This window comes from Papaver somniferum, chromosome 6 (genome assembly GCF_003573695.1).
Source record: "Papaver somniferum cultivar HN1 chromosome 6, ASM357369v1, whole genome shotgun sequence".
NCBI classification, from domain to species: Eukaryota; Viridiplantae; Streptophyta; class Magnoliopsida; order Ranunculales; family Papaveraceae; genus Papaver; species Papaver somniferum.
In genome coordinates this window covers 18,235,448-18,256,561 of record NC_039363.1, presented here as the reverse complement: position 1 = coordinate 18,256,561, position 21,114 = coordinate 18,235,448, and the positions used below count along the sequence as shown (strand labels likewise).

Sequence of the window (21,114 nt, the reverse complement as noted above, 5' to 3'; positions counted from 1 at the left end):
CCACTGTATTGAACTTTGGCATATAGAATAGAAGAGAAGTATGTGTCTAAATAAGAGAACTTAACAAGTGATAGTGATTATCAATGACACCCATGCAAAGTAGCAAGCCAATTAATACATGATGACATAACAAATTATGAAGATAGCTGTAAAGGAATTCTGTTTCACCGAAACACAGTTTCAGATTGTCCAATCTTTGCAGTACTAATACTTACCCGATCCTCTTGAAATTTTTACGGTACACTTACAACTCAATATTACACAGCACACTCAAAAATCATAGCATTCCAACGGTTCATTAAAAAGATACATTACTCAGAACCCGACTACTTTCAATACGTGCATACATAATTCAGTTCCGGATTTCTCACACTTTGGTGTACCTAAAGTGATCAGAACTTCATGAAATTTCTACAGTAGGTAACCTTAATATATACAAACATCATACTAAAATTTCAGCTTTGTCCGATAAGCGGAGAATGAGATAAATAAGAATCAGTCCCCTATTCGGGATTTAAACTCAGCAGACCATAGTCATATATTGTGCAAGCTTTGCAGTAGCAAACGTGACATGATCCGCGTGAAAATTTTACTGTACTTATATAACAAGGTAAACTACGACATACTCAAATTTCATCATATTCCAACGGTTGAATTTAAAGATATCATTATAATCAAATCATGCAATTTCTTACCAAGATCTTTTGAACCACAAATTAGGGTTTTGACAGAGAGAGAGTACCCACAAAAAAAAAACTATACACACAATCAAAATAAACAATCATGGAGATCAAAGATATGAAAAACAATCAAAATAGTACACAAATCAAATTATTATAAACAATCATGGAGATCAAAGAAGAAAAAAAACATACCTGGAAAAAAAACGTTTCCTCTTCTTTCTCCTATGGTTTTCTACGCACCAAACTCCTTCCCAAATCTCTACTCTTTTGAGAGATTTGTTGTGAGACCAAAATACACTAAAAACTCCTTCGAACTCCCCAAAGCAACCAACTCCCTAGTATTGTAGGGTTTTATGACTAATAGGGAGTTCAAGAGCTTTTTTTAAACTTCCCTGCGACTAACAGGTGTTTTCTAGAGAGTTTAGGAGACTCCTCTAAACTCCCCCACGACTAACGGAGATTTGGAGAGACTCCCTCAAACTCCCTCAGGACTAACAGGAGAAAACCTAAATACATTAAAATCTCTCGAACTCTCCCACGACTAACCCCGTGTTAATGTATTTAGATGTGGTACACTCTTATGACATGTTTTTGCAGAAATTTTCGGAGAAAAACGTTTCAAAAGAAAGTTAGATTTGTAGTTGCTGTCATTTGAAAATTTCTGCTGTTTTACTTCGATGTTGCTATCAGATACAGTTTAAAACCTGGTTCTCAACCGGGAAAAAAAAAAGACAAAGAAGAGTGCTAGGTGCATTTTAAGACATACCCTAAGCGAAATCGATTAATCAAGGATCATAATCTTACGAAGTTTATGTTCCTACGGAAAGAATCGGAGCTGGACTGGCGAGATTTAGTAATGCTAACAGTGTCTTCGTTATTCGGGTGCCTTATATAGTGGCCTTCTATGAATGTAACATCTGCAACAATCACTGATGAGTGTTGGCAACTATGCCAAACCTGAGTATATAGGTTTAGATGTCCATGAGGTATTTCTTACGGCAAATACCATGTCACCTTCTTTCAACTTGAAAAGCTAAGTTCCCCTTAAGATCTTCTTTTCCGCTTCTTGATCAGCTAAGTTCCCTTTAAGATCTTCTTTTCAGCAAGATTATTTTTTGTAATATTGATTCTTGTTCCTTCGTATTTTTAGTGTTCAGCAAGATTATTTTCCGTAATATTGACTTGCAGAGTCTTGTGTATTCGAACCTCGACTGTGGAAACCATCCAGTCTGAGCATCATGACTATACGGCACACGTACACTACACATAGAGATTCGCCAACGCCAGAGTTGTAGTGTAATATCTGCTATCATGGCAGAATTTGTACTTAACTGTAGAATCGCAACTCTGTTTATGCTAAATTTTTCAGCAACTACAATGTAAATTGGCAGCACTCTTCATCTTCAGCAACAATACATTACACAAGGCAGGTAGGCTATCAAGTATAAGAAACTAAAATGAAACAGCAAATAGGGCTTCGCCTTCAATGAACAAGTACTGAACAAGCTGACATTTCCATGAACCTTGCTGCGATTAACTATAGAGCTTACAGATCAAACAGATGAATGATAGATGTGAAAAGATGTCATGTCACACTATAAGCTACTTCCTCCGTCCCACTATTAGTTGACCTAGTAGTACAATTTAGAAATGATTTATTTCTCAAACTATACCACGGATATTCGTAAATTATATATCATCGAAAAGCATTTTAAAACACCTACGTAACATAAACATGAGTATCAAATGATATAAAATCAACTATTAATGGGACAAAATCTAAAAATAAATAAGTCAACTAATAGTGGGACGGAGGGAGTATATCACTACATTATTCAGCCATCAAACTAAAAGGAACATAGAGACAGTGAAAACAGGTACAATAAAAAAGCTTCTGAAATAACCGAAAATAAGCTTCCTTTTCAATCAACGGAAAGCAAAGTATCCTCTCTATTAGTTTATACCGTCGGAGATGCAAATTATTTATTCGAGCTTATATCGCCTCACTACTGCACATTGAATCCAACAGGTTTTTCAAGTTCTAGTATGATCTTGGCAAGGAAATTTTAACCTCCAAATTGAAACAACTATTCAAAAGAAAGAATGACAAAACTGAACGTGGGATATTAACGAAATAACTTGGGACCCTAATCATTACCTATATATATGATTAGGCTGCCATGATCATTAGATGCTAGATGCCATTATATTGTTGAGCCTTAACACTAAAGGAGATATATCCTAGCTTTGTACAAACCCTATAGTACAATGAATGTTGTCACATTACGCAGTCATCAACAAACTAAAGGTGCACAGGAGGACGACAACCTTCTAAGTAAAAGGTTTAAACTGACCGCCCCGGCTACGATGTGGTCGGGCCACATCAAACTAGTATGTGGCCCCTCTTCCCTTCTCAACACGTATTGAAAAGTTAATTTTAAAGTAAAAAATATCCAACTTTTTCTCATAAAAAAACATAAAACTACCTTTAACTACTTATCCCTAAAAACTTGCCTCCTCTAAATCTCCCTAAAAAGCATAAAACAGATTGTTTTAAAGATGTGTCAGAAAACTAAGAGGGGTCACATACTTATTTGATCCGAAAACTGACTAAGTGAGACTGAACTTTAAAAAAAAATAAAAAAATCCTGCGATTTCGGGACAGCATACATATCTAACTGTTGAGCAATAAAGAAACTAATGCAAAGAAATTCCCGTTGTTCAGATTTCAGAAAGAAAAACAAAGGACATTAAAATTCTGAGAGATTCAAAATCCTAAACTATACTAATATTATGATTTGAGTCCTAAAGACAAACTTCTAACCTTAACTCAAAAGAATAACAATCAGTCTTCGATGTTTCTTGGAGACACCAACAGTCTTACCTCTGCGACCTGTAGTCTTGGTAAGCTGTCCACGAACTCTGAGACCCCAATAATGCCTCATACCATGATGGTTCCTGTAAAACAGCCAAAAGAGGTAAAGAAATCAATGGACGTTCAGTATTTGAGTTCTTTCAGTATGACATGAATTTGCTAACTCATTTTTCAAACCCAACCTCAACTCAACAAGAAAAAATAACATAAGGTTCCAAGCTAACAAGACTTGTTTATCACATGCTACGCATAATGCAAATACAGTTAAAACTGACAAACCCAAAACAAATAAAAAAATTCTGAGATTTTGGGACAGCATATCTAACTGTTGACGATTAAGAAAGCCAAATACAAAGAAAACCCCACACCAAAATGCTGTTTCAGCTTTCAGTAAGAAAAATGCAGGACATTAAAATTCCAAGATATTCAAAATCCTAAACTGTATTAGTATCATAATTTAAGTTCTTCTAGGTTCCAATCCAATCCAATAGCCATTATATTGTTGAGCTTGAAGACTAAATGAGGTATATTCTGGCTTCTCAAAAACCCTAAAACCATGTTCAGCTATTCAAATACAATGAAATGTCGTTAAATTACCCAGTCATCAATAAACTAAAGGTGCACAGGAGGGCGACGATCTCCAAAATAAAAGGTTTAAACTGGCTAACTGAAACTCAACTAAAAAAGAAAACAAATTTCCTGGATTTCAGGACAGCATGCATTATCTAACCGAAATGTTCTCAGATTTCTGTAAGAAAAACGGACATTAAAATTCTGAGATATTCAAAATTCTAAAGTACACTACTACCATGATTTCAGTCCTAGGTTCCAACTCTACAAGAGGAAAGACAAATTTCTTACCTTATGAAATTCTCAGATGAAAAGAATAAGAACCAGTCTTCAATGCTTCTGGGAGACACCAACAGTCTCTGCGACCTGTAGTCTTGGTATGCTGTTCACGATGTGGATACAGAAATAACGCTTTGCAGTGTTTTATGCAATAAGGATGGAAATGCGATAAGGGAATTAAAATGTAGAGAAATATCTGGGTATAGCTTGGGAATTATAAGCTAGTACTATTTAAGTCAAACTTTGTTCTGATATGGGAATTAAAAGCTAGTACTATTAACTCTTTAATTTTCAGTCAGGATTTCCTGCAAGGTAAAAAATGGAAATATGCAATCATATCTTCTGATATACAATGATGTAGAGAAATATCAGCTACATCGGAAGTTCCTTCAGAGAGAGAAATAACTCTCCAGGCCGAGATTGCCAATCAGAGGCTTTCTTGGTTAAACTTTGAGAAACTCCTTGATCAAATTAGGCTCAGATTCAGGAGTCTTAGCTTTGAGAATATTCTTTTTCTTTGAGAAAATACTTGATCAAATTAAGCTGACACTCGCAAGCCTCTTGAGTTTTCATGGCTATGAACTTTGAGAAAATCATTGATCAAATTAAGGTGAGATTCACTAGCATCTGTAGCTTCTTTGCTTAGAGCTTTAAGAAACTCCTTTATCGCATTAAGCATCGAAATTACCTTGAATATTTTGGCACAGGAACGACGAACTTGAGCTCTCCAAGACTGCTTTTTTGGCATATTGGTGATCAGCTTCCAAATCAATTCTGCTAATAACGGCATTTGGTCTATCAAGTCTTCCGCCAGAGGACTCTCATACTCCCCATTCTTTTTGGAAACCAGTGACTTCAACATCACGGCGAACACCTCGAGTGCTTGGGTTTGCCTGAACTCCGATTTTGCACCAACACATTTCTCTAAGATGAATTTGAAGAGTTTATGCCCAAGCCACGTTTGCCTTTGGAAAACCTCTTTTACGAAATCAGGTTTCAATCCGGACTTTTTAGAATCCAAATACTCCACGAACACATGCTGGAATAATTCAACAACCTTTTCCAGTTCAGACTTGGAATAATTTCCCGCATGAATGATTTTCAAAAGCCAAAATGTTGCCTGTTGAGCAAGAGACGTAACCATTTTGTGTCTGGCTAAAGAAGCCTCTTGCTTTTTATTTGACACATCCACAGAAGAATTCTTTTTCTTGAATGGTTTCGCTGCCAGCCTCAAACTTCCACTCAATAAAGATTCCAAAATAGAAAACTGAATATTTTCACCTTTTGGATATTCCTTGGACGTTAAGATTTTCTTTTGCAGAATTCCCCATATCCTCTGATCAAACTGATTGTTACCATGGCTAGAATGTGGGCTCACAAATGCCCGAGCTAAGTATGAGTAAACTGTCACAACCTGGGGATTACCTGAGCGGCAAGAAAACAACAAAAGTATTATGATCGCGGCTATAATATTTTGCGACAAGAAGAATCTAAACCTATTATGTGTTCGTGATGGACCATAGAAGCAAACCTACTAGGATTCTACCTGCTTATATAAGTAAGAACAATAACACTTGCCATTAGATGAAATTACTTGCCTGGATTTTCATGCAGGTAAATTTCAAGCAATGAGAGGACACGAAGTTTGAATGACACAAGCTGGGACTTAGCAGTTTCACCGCCAGCGAGCTGATTCTTCTTCTCCTTAAAATTTTTAACAAGATACGAATCCATCCGAAACATTGCATCATCATCCATCCCGCTATCAGAATCATCAGAGTTATCAGCTAATTCATTACTAGCAGCTGCCTTAATTCGGGCCACTACTTCAGAATCATCAGCAGAGTCATCACTGTCAACAGTCTCTTCTACCTCATCTTCATCTTCACCATCATCCTCTGCTTCTTCAACATTTAAGAAATCTTCCTCCTCATCATCATCCTCGTCGTCAGAGTCTGCTGCCTGATGCTTGGCAGGTTTGAGATCTTTCCTGATTACCTGTAACATCCGAAGAAGACCAGCTTATGTAATGTCACTGCAACAGTGCTTGAAAACCTGTACACAACAAACCCAAAATGATTACATTAAGTGGAGAAAGTTACATAGTTTAACCTGTATTCATTCTTTTGGACCAGTACATAGTTTTTAAATTTATTCAACCATATCGTTAAACCTACCTGCTCAACAGCCAAATGTAAAGGAGGAGAGGAGATGATTGAGGTAATAAAGACAGAAGAGCATCTACTAGAACATCAAACACTTCTGGTTCTGGAGTCTCACTATCATCCATAACGTCGTCTTCCTCTCCCGACTCAAGAAAATCAGGAGAAGCGTATGATTTCTGGCAACAAATAACGAGTTGAAAGGCCGCTTCAAAGAACTCCTCAGGTCGTACAAGTACGTGGAGCAACAACTGTATGAGCAAGTAACGCAGAGCACGAAGTTTATCTGCATCTTTTCTGGGACCGGTATTTTTTTCCCTGCATTGCACAGGACACAAAACTCAGAAAAGAAAATCTATTTTCCTAGATATAACGGCATTGTATTTTCTAAGAATCTAAGACATAGCAAGGCCTCCTGACAACAGAAATCAGAAATAAATTACCTCTTGAGAAAGGTGAGTTTCCATTTCCTGCAACTTCTTGAATGCTTTGCCATCCTCTTCATTTAAGGGCCTAAAGATTGAAATAGAAGGGATGTTGCATAGTGTACTGAGGAACCGCATGAAGTATAAACCCAAGTCATTTGGCTCAGAGACACTCGACAGAGAGGGTGAGTCTACTTCTTCCTGAGAGGACGAGGCTTCTCCCTTCTGAGTGTTTGCCAGTAACAACTGCAGCTGCTCTATACACAGCGGCGCAAAACAATCGATGTAGCAACCTTTGGCCATTTAAACTTCTCCTGCAACTCAAATGATGTCACTTCACAACCAAGAGATGCAGAAAACAAACCCTGAATTGCTAGAAATTTGAGTATCTCTTTCCGCACACGAAACTTTGCATCCGTATCTAGTGTCAGGTCCTTGATAACCCCAGGAAGAGAATTTATAACCCAATTTTTTAAAGAATCTTGGTCCCCCATTTGGGCAGAATCTCTATCCTCTATTGAGCCCATGTCGGAATTGTCATCTGTTGTCTGGCTCTGGTCCGAAGGTTCTTCTGAGGCTGCCCCTTCATCCACAAACATGCTAACCAAGTTTTGGACAAACACCATGCAACCAGATTCTGATTTGAACTCTCCAACCAAATCTTTGACTGTTCTAGTTGTGGTTATGAATCAAATCTTCCATTGCTGTGTTTCTGTAGGGCCAGAATAACTGCAATTCGGCGATCATCATCATTCTTCATCCAATCAGCTATCTCCTTCAAAAAACATTGTGCACTCTTATATAGCCAGGCACTTTGGGTTGAGAGGATATCCATCAAACAGTGCACTGGCTTATGAGAGAAGACAATTTGGATACACGATGCAGGTAACCTTGGTAAGAGAAGTAGCACAATACTGAAAGCTAACTTTTTTCGATCATGGGAAGATAGAAGCAGAGATCCTTCTACAACAATCTCGTAAAAACATCGAAGGTTCTTCGCAACCTCTTCCTCTGATGAACTAGACTTGCGACTCCTTTTATGCTTTTTGCTGGAACTTGAACTGGAAGTTACATCTTCCGCTTGTGTTGATGTATCTGGGAGGAGAATATTTATTAAAACAGGCCACAGACTGTGAATTTGAGGCTGACAAAAGGTTGATTCCTACAAAATTTACAAAATAAGGTCAAGACTGACGAACTCTATTAATCTTCTCCCTGGCACCTAAAGGACCCACTATGCTTATATATTGCATACATCTATATATGCAGGATAAGCTTTTGGAATACCTTAAAGCATGAGACAAGAGAGTTCAGATGGTCAGCGGTAAACATCTTGTTGGGGCTAAATGGTTGTGGCAGAAGTCCACTGAATACATCAATGTCCGAAGAAATCTTTTCTCTTAGCTTCAAGGCTAGAAGTAATGCTTCAGGATTTCCAACCTCCATTGCATCTTTAAACCACTCCATCATGCCTGGCGCTTCAACAACATGACTAGACAATGCTACAACAGGCAACTGCAAGACCAAAAGAAGTATTGGTGCATTTTATAAGAACAAGCTAAACGGCACTGCAAACAAACATAATTGTGCTGCCAGAACCGATGGAACAGAACTGGAGTTAAATTTGTAATTCATGACAAAAAGAAAAGGAAAAAATAAGAGCTTAGCGCTGCCCCAACTTTAAACAAAATGCACAAGTGAGTATCTAATCAGCTAGGTTAAAAGGGGACATAACAGGAATCATGGGAACATCTAGGAGTCCAACAGTAGTACTTACTTTCCCTTCATTAAAAAGACCCTATAAAACATTGTTTTTTTACAGGAAGAACACAAAGAGTTGGATACACGAAATTCTAATAGAAAGCAAGAAGAGGCAGCCAGATGAAATCTATTTTCATGGACAAATGCTGAAAACAGAAACGTGTAACTTTTCAGCTAAATCCAAAATCACGGAGACAGCTGGTTCTCTCAAGTACCGTTTCTTAGAAGCAAGAGCGATAACCAAGCCAGTAAATTCTTTAACATAAGGTGTTAGAGATCCATTCTTCAGTTACACGTCCTGATCTTGCAACAGCACCATAAGAAAAGAAATAGGCAGTCTTTTGCTTCCTAAAAATCCATAGATAAAAAATCTCAAAAATCTTTCTCACGTGTAAGACAATACCGACAATACCAACCTGATCAAATCATTGTTCAAGACAGAAACTCATGCCGTCAAATTACCTGTCCCTTCATTGATGAATTAACTTCTAGTATATCCGTTATTAACTTCATCAAGGCATCCAATTTGATATCTGGAATTGTTTTAAGAACAACAGTCAACCCCAACGCAAAGCCTTGTCTAGCACACTTCATACACAACACATAACAGCAAACACACCACAAGTCAGTACCAACAAACAAGTACCAGTATCCTATTATCTGCTGCAATTGATTAACTAAAAGTTGTTGTTATCACGTATGGTGCAATTGTATTTCCTTAGCATGCCAATTAACTAAATTTAGCACAGTAAAAATCATTCATTCATTTAGGCATTAAAAGACCTTGCTGAACAACCTGAAACTATTTTGCATACCTCTCTAGATGAAGAAACTCCATGAATAAGACGAATAGCATATCTCAAAGAAGAAGCACAATTATCCAACCCATCTTTCTTTTCAGCTTCTAATTGATCATCAGCCCCTTTCTTCTCAACTAAATTATACTCCTTTTGAACATCTCTCAACTCTTTCACTAATGTGTCAGTTTCTGCTTCTCTAATCGATGAATCAACAGATGCTAAATCATTAAAAACACTTATACGAAACACCGGTTTCGAACTCGATGATGAGGCATCAGTGTTTGCCTGAACTTTGGGAACTTTGACCTTTTTTTCTTCAGTTTTGTGTCTCTCTTCATCCATTAGTTTTCTTTTCTTTCTTCTTTCCATGGGTTTAACAGATACAGGAGCTGCTGGTGATGGTTCGGCAACATCTTCTTCTTTTGATTTTTTTGGGGGTTTTGGAGTAATAGTTTTGGGTTCATCGCCAGAATCATCATCATCAGAACTTCTCTTTTTACCACCCATTTTAAGCTCAGAATTCTTCTAATCTGAAACCAGCCGAAGAAGTTAGGGTTTAAGAGTTAGAGTTACGAGAAGTTTATCAGGGTAGTTTGAAAGAATTGCGGATATGGATATGGATATAGAAAATGTAATATCCGTATCCAAGTGTATCCATTTGCCAAACATGGGCATGGCTTGGGGGAAAATGCTGCCTGATTCTGTCATTAAGCTTACAGATCCGCAGAATCTTCCAGCGCTCGGTCAGCCACCATGTCTTACGGTACCCAACTACCAACTCATAACTCAAGAATCAATCCCTAAATCTGTCATTTAAAAATGCGGATAAGGAGTCGAGGTAATTTTTATAATTTTACAGCTTTTCTTTCTTTCTTTCTTTTTGCAGCAAATTCACCAAGCAGCTAATCAGTTATATTAAAACCTTTTAAACACTCAGTACAGTTCTTGGCATTTACATGACATGCACTGGTGTGCCAACATAGATATACAAATGAAAGTGTCAGAGTTGCCAAGGAAAATATTTGTCATGAGGTAGTTCCATAATTTACTTTCCTGACATTAGATTCACTAGACCGTGGTTTTCGTAGAAGGAGCCAACATCCCAATCTTCTGTGAATGATGAAAGTGTCATTAACGCGACCACAATTGACCTCATGGTAGGTCTCAATTGGGGATTCTCTTGTGTGCAAGCCTTTGCAAGTTGAGCTAACTGTTACCATAGTGAGAGATACAAATACAGTTAGTGTGACTGAACTATATTGAGACTAAAACACTAGCTAGAAAGAAGCTTCAAAACATCTGCATCTACGACCGATTCTTACCTTACGGACCGAATCAGAAGGGTAGTCGTCTCCAAGTCTTGGGTCTACTAGTTTGCATAGATCTTCATCTGACCCAGGCTGATTAAGAACTTCTTCAAACTGTATCACCACCACAGACACCATAATATTTATCTCAAGATCACTGCTAGAATAGAATAAATTGTAATGTGTCAAAGATTGTTGTGACTTGTGAACTAGATCAAGATAGAGGAAAAAACCAAATAGACAGTCCTCTTGCAGCACTGGAACCATTAGACCTAACAATAGCTTCTTTTGCTGATATAAGTTCATACAGGACAACCCCGAAAGCATAGACATCAACCTTGTGGGTGATCTCACCCCACTGAACATACCTAGAAATACAAACCAACATTTTGTATGAAATATTATGTAAAGAAGAAAAATAGAGAATAACTTCTTGTAAAGCAGAATTGAAGAATAGTAGTTATCCTTCTTCAGTAAATAATCACTCCAGCTAGGATTTCCTACCAGATTAATTTTTGTAAAGCAAAGAAACTGCTTTCCTCTCAGCATTTCCAGTGAGTTAGCAGTACTAACACTCTCAGTGGTTGCGCATAATGGCAGATAAAGTCTGTAGGTTTTATATGTGGTCCTCTTAAAATTCACATAGGTACACTATATCTATACACAGGAAAGAGGAACAGCTCGATATCCTTACTACTTACTAGACTTCAATCACATGATATGCTTACTCTGGCGGCATATATCCAAAGGTACCCACAACCCGTGTCTGCAAGGACCCACTTCCAACTTCACTTAACTTTGTTAATCCAAAATCTGCAACCTGCAGTTTAGACATATAACCACGATAAGAATGGGTGTTCACTATTCAAACAAGCTGCTGCTAGATGAAGGGGTAGCCACAACCTTCCCCCGGAAGTTCTTGTCTACCAGAATGTTTACAGATTTGATATCACGATGAGTGTAAACAGGAACTGTGTGCTCTTGGATGTATTCAAGACCTCTTGCAGAATCGAGAGCAATGTGCAACCTTGTGGACCATGGCAAAGGTTCCTTCTCTAAAAGCACATGACTAGTTCAAGCACTATATTGCATGCATGGTCAGTAGCCAAAAAAAGAAGAAAAAAAAATTGCTTATTGGGATACCTATTCCACGCAAATGTTCACTTAGGTTTCCACTGTCAATGAACTCGTACACTAAGAACAAAGAATCCTCGACACAATATCCTATCAAGCGGACCTGCATTTTTATTTTCAAATCACGGAGGTAATAACTATACAATACTATTATTAAACACCAGAGGGAAAAAGAATAAAACGAGTGCAAGGAAACAGTACTGTCAAACTTCTGTAAAATATGAGCTTTAAATATCATGCATAACGTTATGAGCTCCAAATTCTATGAATATCATGCATGTTTCTTGATTACTGCAAGTATAATTCACAACTGTGAAGGCAACACTGTTTAATTGGCCACTAACTTGTCTCACCTATTTGATTCTATCTATCCAAATAGTCTAGAAACAAGTTTCAGTATGGTGTTTTATGTGGGGATTGAACTTGTATGCTTTCAGGTCTTTTACAAGAGAGACTGGTTTAACCTGGGCTCTCGTCGAGAATAATGCCTGTGCCATGGGCGCTCATCATGCCAGGTACCATCTTGCTAGACATGATGCATGGTGGGTGCAAAAGTGCAAATAAGGGGTAAATCCATTCAGATGTTAGTTATATACATATGACAAACAAAGTACACAGCACGGTGGTTACCAGATGAGTGAAAGAAAGATATCTAGGACTGTGACAACGCTGACAAGATAACCGAACATTTAAATGCAGGGTGGAAGCAGCAATTAAGCCCTATTTTTTCTTGGCTAGTATTGGCTTGAGAGCGTTGCAACCTTACTCAGTTTTTAGTTATATGGTTCCTTTACTAGTTATCACAGCTATATGCTGACAGCTGGAACTTTTACGATGACTCAGATAGCATTTCCATAGAACATGAATTACTATCCACTGTGTCCAACTAATTGACGCGTCTGATGAATTATTTAGCAAAGATCAAAAACAACATGGCGAGAAGCTTCCTAGCAATGGAACCTCTAGAATGCTCAGACTAGTCAATGAACAAGGAAATGATATTGATTTACTGACAGAAACAACATAGAAAAATAGAATAAGCTAAACACTATGAGTTATTAGAAAAGCGAAATACCAGATTCAAGTGATGAACACGAGTAAGAACTTTCAGTTCTGCGAGGAACTCTTTTGACGCTTGCATATCCATCTTCTTGATTGCGGCTTTCTGATGCAGAGTAGTAAGAAAAAGTGAAACAAAATAAGGTTATTATAGAAATGCCTAGAGGTTAAACGTCTGAAAGTAGAATAAGAAGAACTCTTCACATCTTGTGGTTTTTGTGTCCAACAAATTACACTGAGGCTAAATGTTGTTGAAATGTGCACAACCTAGAAAAAAAAGAAGTTCAGATACAAGCAAACCAAAGTCTATCTACAAAATGGATACAATTTTCAGTGAAATCTTACTAGGAAAGAAAAACCGGCAATGAGCATTTGTTTTTACAGAATTTATTTTCTATTTGTTCAAAACCAGAATCCAGAATCTCTTTCATGCTACTTTCTACTCTAGGTGTGTACCTAAAACTTCGAACATTGTAACCACTTGAATTCTCAACGCCTTCTGTTTCAAATATAGTTATATGAAATTTCAGTAAATTCAATTATTCAGAGTTTTGTGGACAATATTTTCATCATCTTATCAGGACGTTGTTCATGCACCAATATTATATACAAACGTATGAAATGTCACACTAATGTAATGCTGGTTATTAAATTTTCCTTTTTTTTTTGGTAAAGTTTTAGTACAAACCTCGCCTCTAACCTCGGCATAATAAACAGCTCCAAAGCCACCTTGACCGATTTTATTATCCAAACTGAAGTCATCTGTAGCCGTGGCAAGCTCTTCATATGTAAACTCCACTGATTTATCCACCGTGATACCTGTAACCTTAGCTCTAAGAGAAGCAAGGATTGTTGGAGAAGCTAATTCGACAGATTTATTAAATTTTCCTCGAGAACCTAGACACACAGATAGAAACAACTCAACCACTGCAATAATAATGTGCACTGTTCTCAACTGTTTACTGATAAAAGGAGTGACTGAAGTTCGACAAGTAAACACGGCGGAACTTCGCAGAAGCATTACTATATTTTCATGTTGCTCCACAAGTTAAAAACCACGGTGGCATTCTTACTCCAACAGATGGACAACTTAAAATTTCTAAATCTAATTTACATATTTTTTGAAAAATTAAAGTAACCAAGGATTTGAATTGTTACTGAAAAATTAATATTTATTGTGGGCCGGCTTTGATTTGAATTATAATCTGGTGGTGCAGACAAAAAGCCTTAGGAAAGAATTGCAGCATGACTATTTTTTAACAGGGGTACCTTTAGATGCTTTTGGGAGCAATAATGCCTTCTTCGCCTTTTTCCTTCTAGACAATCCAATGCATGTACAAACTCCCAAAACTGCAAAAGCTACAATTCCAACAGCTATTCCAACAATGGCTCCAGCGGCAAGCCCTCCTGAAGTTCAATAACAGAAATTCTTAAGGACCTAAAATTCACATCCAACACTTTCTTTACTCAAGGGACATAATTTGTTATGGAGAAGACAGTTTCACACCTGTGCTGCACAGGTAAAGGTTCAAACTCGTGTCAAAAACAAAACATATAGGAGCTGGTAGTAAGATATGAAAAATGTATAATCAATTAAAGCAGTGAACAAGTACCTTAATTTTGGTTTGAACCTTCGGTAATTTCCTGTTGCATCTGTCATGTAGCCAAGAACCAATATCAACCAGATATATTTTCCGGATCAAAGAAAATTTCATTCTACAGATGATGCACAATGAAACAAAAAGGCCAAAATGAAGCAACAAGGTTCGTCATGATCCATTAATCAGCATTAACACTTACCAGATTGATGTAGTTTCAGATGAATGTAACAGCAAAACAGATGTAAGCAAAACCAGACACCCCCTTAATTTAGTTACACCAAATGAAATCCCTGACATACTGGATACTTCATTCTAGCCTTTATAAATGAAAATTTCACACGAAGTTATGAACCTACTATAACAAAATTCTAAGGATATCTGTTATCTTATACACCACTGTGTATGAACAAGTAGATCAAGGTACAACATAAAGAAAACTCTATATACAGACTTTTTGCGTTACATTCTTGAGAGACAGAATCATGAGTTATCATCTAACAATTATGACAGCTTTTAGGCCTAAAAGAAATGATGCTTGGAAGTTATACCAGTAAGCAATATATCTATGTCACCTGAAACCAGTTTTCCGACACCAATATAGGGGCACAGAATTCTGCCTACGTATTTCCAAAATAAATTGCATTACATTAAATACTTCCCAGAAATAGGCTAAAATTCTGCACCTCTGACAGACAAAGCATTCTGACTTAAGACTCTCTACACCAGTATTTTGGTTCTCGTTTGATAATCCAAGTTGGGCAAGCATATTATAATTTGGCGATGGTTTCCGACCTTGGTGTCAGTGCTGTCGCCAGAGATTCTAGTAGACAAACCAAATGCATGTGTTTCCATGTTGATATGAATGGACATACTAAATTTTGGTTTCTCATTACATAATTCCCAAAACTATGTGTCTTTGTTAACAATTTAAAAAACCTTTGTATTACAAAAACCATATCTAAGAAAAGAAATCACCTCTCCCCGGAATAAACACCAGTCCCTTCCCGCTGCTGAAATCTGAGCTTGGGTTGTACCTTTGCAGCAGAAAACGACTGATTCGGAATTCCTCAGCAATAGAATATAAGTCATCACGAGGAAGTAAAGGATAAGTCACGAACAACTCATAATCACACACCTTTTCATCTCCACAAGAGCAATCTACAGTGACATTAACCAGGGAGCCATCGAGTATATTGACAGGATTATAAGAGTTATCTCTCATCAAGCCTTCCATGCTAGTAAGATTAGCATAATATTCAATAAGTTTTTCATAAGTATCACCAGGCTTAAGAGTATAAGTAAAAACATGACCTAAACGTTCGCCCCGAATGCAATCACAAGTAAATGGAACTTCCAATCTTTCATCAACAACAATCAGATCTATGAGCGGATCTGGAGGATTGTATTTGAGAATCTCCTGGTCAGTGGTATCAAAAACTTGTGAAATGAATGTCATATTTGCACCTGCCCATACATTATAAGAAGCTAGAGCGAGATCACACCCCCTTGTGCACTGGCATTCTACTACTCCAGTACTCGAAAACAAAAACAAAATCCCCCAAAACACTAACCCTTGTTCAAATTGAAATTTCCTCTTTACTGGTTATTCTTCTTCTTCCTCCTATAGGTACCATGACTAATTTGATAGAAATTAGAAACCTAAGAAATGTTTACTACTACATCAACAGAACTGGTATTTGAACTCTGAGTGGAATTAACGTGATACGAAAACTCAAAACCCTCCTAGAAAACGCATTGGAAGTGGAACTGTGATGTTGCTGACTTGCTGTTAATTACTATACTAGCTGTATTTGGGAAATCTATCCTCTGCTGCTGTTCTTCTTTGACTTGGAAAAAGCAAAATATTTATTTATTCTGGAACTTTGGAAGTAACGGACAGCACCGTTGCGTACACCGCGAGAATATTACTAATATCTTTGCGCGTTGGTGTTAAGTGCTAGGATGCTGGGCCAAATTCTATTTAAGCGTCAACCATTGGCATTTACTAGCTTGATGTGTGGTGGCGCGGTTGTGAAAGGAGTAATGGTGGTGGGTGGTCTAGGACCTAGGTTGCTAATGACTTGAGGGTGATGGTGGAACCACCCTTTTTTCTTCTTCAAATCTTTTCACATCATGTTTCATTTTTCTTGGGTCATTTTTTTTTTTGAAGGAAAATTCTTGTATCATTTAATAAAGTGTCCTTTTCTTCCCGAACTTCTCTTAGTTGTACTCTGCTTGAATTTGCCGACAAGTGTTAAGCTTCCGGCATATGCAATACAGCATTGTGGTTCAATAAGCTATCAAAAAAAAAAAAAAAAAAAGGAATATGAATGTATGACTTGGCATTGACAAGAGAGTCGTACTAATTGGCCTATGGACTCTCTTATATTAAGTAAACCACTGATGGAAATATTCAATGGCCACTGATCAAGTACAAGTAAATCGATTTTATTTGACAAGCATCACTACATTATTCAGCCATCATACCAGAGGAACATAGAGAGAACCTTTACTTAATAAACTCTCAAATCTACCAAAAGTAAACTATCTTTTGGTTTACAAACAATTAGGTATCGAAGCATCTGAGATGTAAACTACAAAACCACTTATAATCCCCTCACTATTGGACAATCCAACAAGTTATTCAAGTCCGGTGTGTTCTTGAATTCTTGAAAAAGAATTTTACTCTATAAATTAGGCTATTACGATATAACATTATATTGTTGAGCCTTGAATTAAAACTAAAGGAGTTACATTCTGGTTTGGACAAACCCTAAAACTATGATCAACTTTTCCAGTTCAATCAAATTGATTGCAGTACTCAGTCAGAAACTAAGTGTGCACAGGAGGAAGTAGGGTTTTTTGTTACAAGGTTAAAACACTCAAAACCAACATTAAAAGAGAATATTAAAAAAACAAATCAAATTTCCTGATTCAACAGCCAAATACAAAGAAGTTCTCGGATCAAAATGTTGTCGCAGATTCCACCTAAATTAAGATTACTTCTGAATCTCAAGCAACAATGCATGCATTACGAAGTTCGATACTAAATGAAACAGCCAATAGGGGTTTTGCCTAGAAAAAACAAAAACAGAACAAGCTGACATTACCATGAACCCTGTTGTGTATTCCTTTTTCATGGTCAATAATCAAGTATATCAAACTTATTTGATAAGCTACATCACTACATTCAGCCATCTTACTAAAGGAACAAAGAGAACCATGCTCAAATCTACAAAAAATTCATTTAGTCAAGATCGAAGTATCATCTCCAATTGTTCACAGCATCTGTGATGTAAACTACTTCAAGCTTATAATCACTTCACTACAAGTTTTTCAATTCCTAATATAATCATAACACAGTTATTTTTTTTCTAAAATCCAAGATGTCATTACATTGATGAGCCTTGGAGCTAAAGGGGTCATATCTGGCTTTGCACAAACCCAGAAAACTATGTTCAAGTTTTCAAGTTAAATCAAATTGACTGCATTACTCAGTCATGAAACTAAACATGCATAGCAAGGAAGAAGGTTTTTCTGATACAAGGTTAAAACTGAGAAACTAATGCTGAACTTGAAAAAGAGAACAATCAAAACAAATCAAATTTCCAGATTTTGGTGCAGCATATCTAACTGTTAACACTTAAAAAAGCCAAATACAAAGAAGTTCCATATCAAAATGTGGTCGCAGATTTCAGTAAGAAAAATGCAGGACATTAAAATTCCAAGATATTCAAAATCCTAAACTATACTGGTAGTATCATAATTTAAGTCCTTCCAGGTTCCAATTTTAAAGCAGAATGACAAAGTTCACCATAACAACTTCTCCGACCAAAAGAATAACAACCAGTCTTCAACGCTTCTTGGAGACACCAACGGTCTTACCTCTGCGACCAGTAGTCTTGGTGTGCTGTCCACGGACTCTGAGACCCCAGTAATGCCTCAAACCACGATGGTTCCTATAAAACAGCCGAAAGAGGTAAGAAAATCAGATAAAGAAAACAATTCAGTATTTGAGTTTTTCAAACAAAAAGAATTTGCATAACTCATTTTTCAAACTCAACCAAGCTAACAAGACTCAATTATACACCTGTAGATGGATAAGTTACGTATCTTACACTCAAAGAAATCAGACTTCAACAGACTATCTTTACAAGAACAATCCAAAAATATTAAATCTGTTTATATAAAAACATAGAGACGACCGTGTGTGCGCTGATCATAAAGACATAAGAACATAAATAACACTGTAATTCAGCACAATTAAATCTATTGTGTGCAAATCATAACAAGCATTGTAATTCAGCTCAACTTAATCTATGTGCAAACCATAGTAAACACTGTAAATTAAATTCAACTTAAAACTATTGTGCCCAAACACTGTGATTTAGCTCAACTTACGCCATACTGCGCAAACACAGACTCAGATGGCTTCTAAGTTGTGGCACAAAAAGATATGAGAAACCTAAATAATAATTTTGTAACACATTTCTACAATCTACAAAACATATCATGTGAGAAGTATATGAAGATGAGAACAGCATTACATGGTAGAAGACATCTTCAACAATAACACATCATAAAGCAGTCCAAATAACATTACCAACAAAAACTAACAATCACTAACATATGCATTAACCACCTATGTGCATCAGAAAATACCTGATCTTCTTCAAACGCTCCAAATCATCTCTGAGCTTCATGTCAAGAGCATTAGATACAACTTGTGAGTATCTTCCATCCTTGTAATCCTTCTTTCTGTTCAAAAACCAGTCTGGAATTTTGAATTGACGTGGGTTAGCAACGATTGTCATCAAATTCTCCAACTCAGCTGCAGATAGTTCACCAGCCCTGTAACATTCAAATCAAACACCCAAGTAAGAACACAATAAACAAATACCCTACTCCATTTAATAACCTAAAAACCTTTCCTCTTTAAAACCCCAAACCCACCATTTATAGAACCAAACAGAAGATCCAGAACAAAATAAAACTCTAAAAAACCCTAGATTTCAGTTAAAATCATGTTCAAATCTGAAACCCTAATTATCTACTAAACGTTGAATCGAATGAAAAACATCATAAAAATAGTAAAAATGAAGATTAGTTTTCTTTTTATACCTCTTGTTCATGTCAACATCAGCTTTCTTGCAGACAATATTGGCAAATCTCCTACCAATACCCTTGATTGAGGTCAAGGCATACATAACCTTTTGCTTTCCATCAACGTTAGTGTTCAACACACGAAGAATGTGTTGAAAATCTTCGTTTGCAACCAAAGACTGCAAATAACAAACAAATCAGATTTCGATCAGAAAAAAAACAAACAAAATCAAATGAAATAAAAATCGACAGGATCATAGTGAGTAGAGCAAAGGGAGTTTGAGAATCATACCATTTTGTTGAAGGGATCTCGAGTGGAACTCTTTCTTCTTCTCTCTGGGGGAGCTTCGAACAGCCGAGACCTTCACAAAATCTTCTGAGAAAAGGGTTTTGAGTTTCATCACTACATTATATAGTATCTCCCGTTTAAGAGCTAGGGTTTCAGTTGGGCTGATACCAAAAATACTTCAGTCTAAGCAGACGGCCCATTTTGAAACAGCTAAAGTCGCTTGGGCTTGGAATTTGTTTTTATCCATTAAGCGAAAAAAGGTTAGTCTAGGGCCGAGTGGAAGAACCTGAATCCGCTGATTTCACCTGACCCAATCAGAATTTTTGCAGGTGGACACCCGATCCACCTGTAGACCTCCAGACGGATTGGATGTAATGCGAAAGTTGGCTGAAAAAGAATTCTGCGTAGGGAAAATTAGGCTCAGGCCCACCCATGGGTAACCCATAATATGAGGCCCTTAATTAAAAGAAGTTTAAATTTAGGCCCCGAATTATTAAAAGATCTTGATACCCTTATGCATATTGTCAAGCCCGTAATTAAATATAATTTAAATCTAGGCCCAAAATTATTAAATTTAGGCCCGAAATTATTAAAGTACAGTGTGAATGTGTAAACAGAAGTTACACATGCATATGGCATGTGTATCCAGAAGTTACACATCCTTATGACATGTGTAATGCAAAGTTACACTTGTATATATATGCAAAAAATAGACATCAAAAAGAAAATATAAAAAAATACATGTATTACTTTAATATTCGTTTACAACAATTTTTTAGCATGTGTAACTAGAATTTACACACACATCTGTCTAGTGTAATCGAGAGTTACATATGCGTCTATCTAGTGTCATTGAGAGTTACACATGCATCTGACTTGTGTATTCAGCGTTAACTCCAGTTCCAGCGAGACCAATACCACAAATAGCAAACCATGACTGCGGTTCCTGTCTTCGTTAAACACAAAAATAGTTTCAGTGTATATAGAACATATAATAGTTTCTCAGATTCTATAGAACCTTACGTATAATATTTCATGAAAAATGAATCAACTTTCTGTTAATAAA

General features: G+C 36.8%; 2 protein-coding genes and 1 pseudogene across 4 annotated transcripts; all 3 read right to left on the bottom strand.

Annotated features, from left to right (window-relative positions):
- Positions 1-1,434: 1,434 nt before the first annotated feature.
- LOC113287090 lies at positions 1,435-10,370 on the bottom strand (annotated as a pseudogene).
- A 75-nt stretch (positions 10,371-10,445) lies between these two features.
- Positions 10,446-16,575, bottom strand: LOC113287089 (chitin elicitor receptor kinase 1-like). 3 transcript variants are annotated; one of them, XM_026535759.1, is made up of 12 exons: positions 15,632-16,575; positions 14,669-14,708; positions 14,563-14,567; positions 14,325-14,462; positions 13,744-13,952; positions 13,072-13,161; positions 12,006-12,099; positions 11,766-11,917; positions 11,591-11,682; positions 11,096-11,230; positions 10,878-10,976; positions 10,446-10,765 (listed from the first exon to the last, which is right to left on the bottom strand). In XM_026535759.1, exons 1-11 carry the CDS (start codon positions 16,110-16,112, stop codon positions 10,925-10,927), a joined length of 1,488 nt encoding a protein of 495 aa, XP_026391544.1. In that variant the 5' UTR covers positions 16,113-16,575; the 3' UTR covers positions 10,446-10,765; positions 10,878-10,924. The 3 variants fall into 3 exon arrangements, with proteins under 3 accessions (XP_026391544.1, XP_026391545.1, XP_026391543.1); XM_026535760.1 differs by having other exon boundaries at positions 11,135-11,230; XM_026535758.1 differs by having other exon boundaries at positions 10,878-11,019; positions 11,135-11,230; positions 15,632-16,574.
- A 1,655-nt stretch (positions 16,576-18,230) lies between these two features.
- LOC113287088 (40S ribosomal protein S18-like) lies at positions 18,231-20,153 on the bottom strand. The gene is made up of 4 exons (XM_026535757.1): positions 20,052-20,153; positions 19,778-19,938; positions 19,319-19,507; positions 18,231-18,615 (listed from the first exon to the last, which is right to left on the bottom strand). The coding sequence occupies exons 1-4, from the start codon at positions 20,052-20,054 to the stop codon at positions 18,510-18,512; spliced, it is 459 nt and encodes a 152-aa protein (XP_026391542.1). The 5' UTR covers positions 20,055-20,153; the 3' UTR covers positions 18,231-18,509.
- Positions 20,154-21,114: the final 961 nt, after the last annotated feature.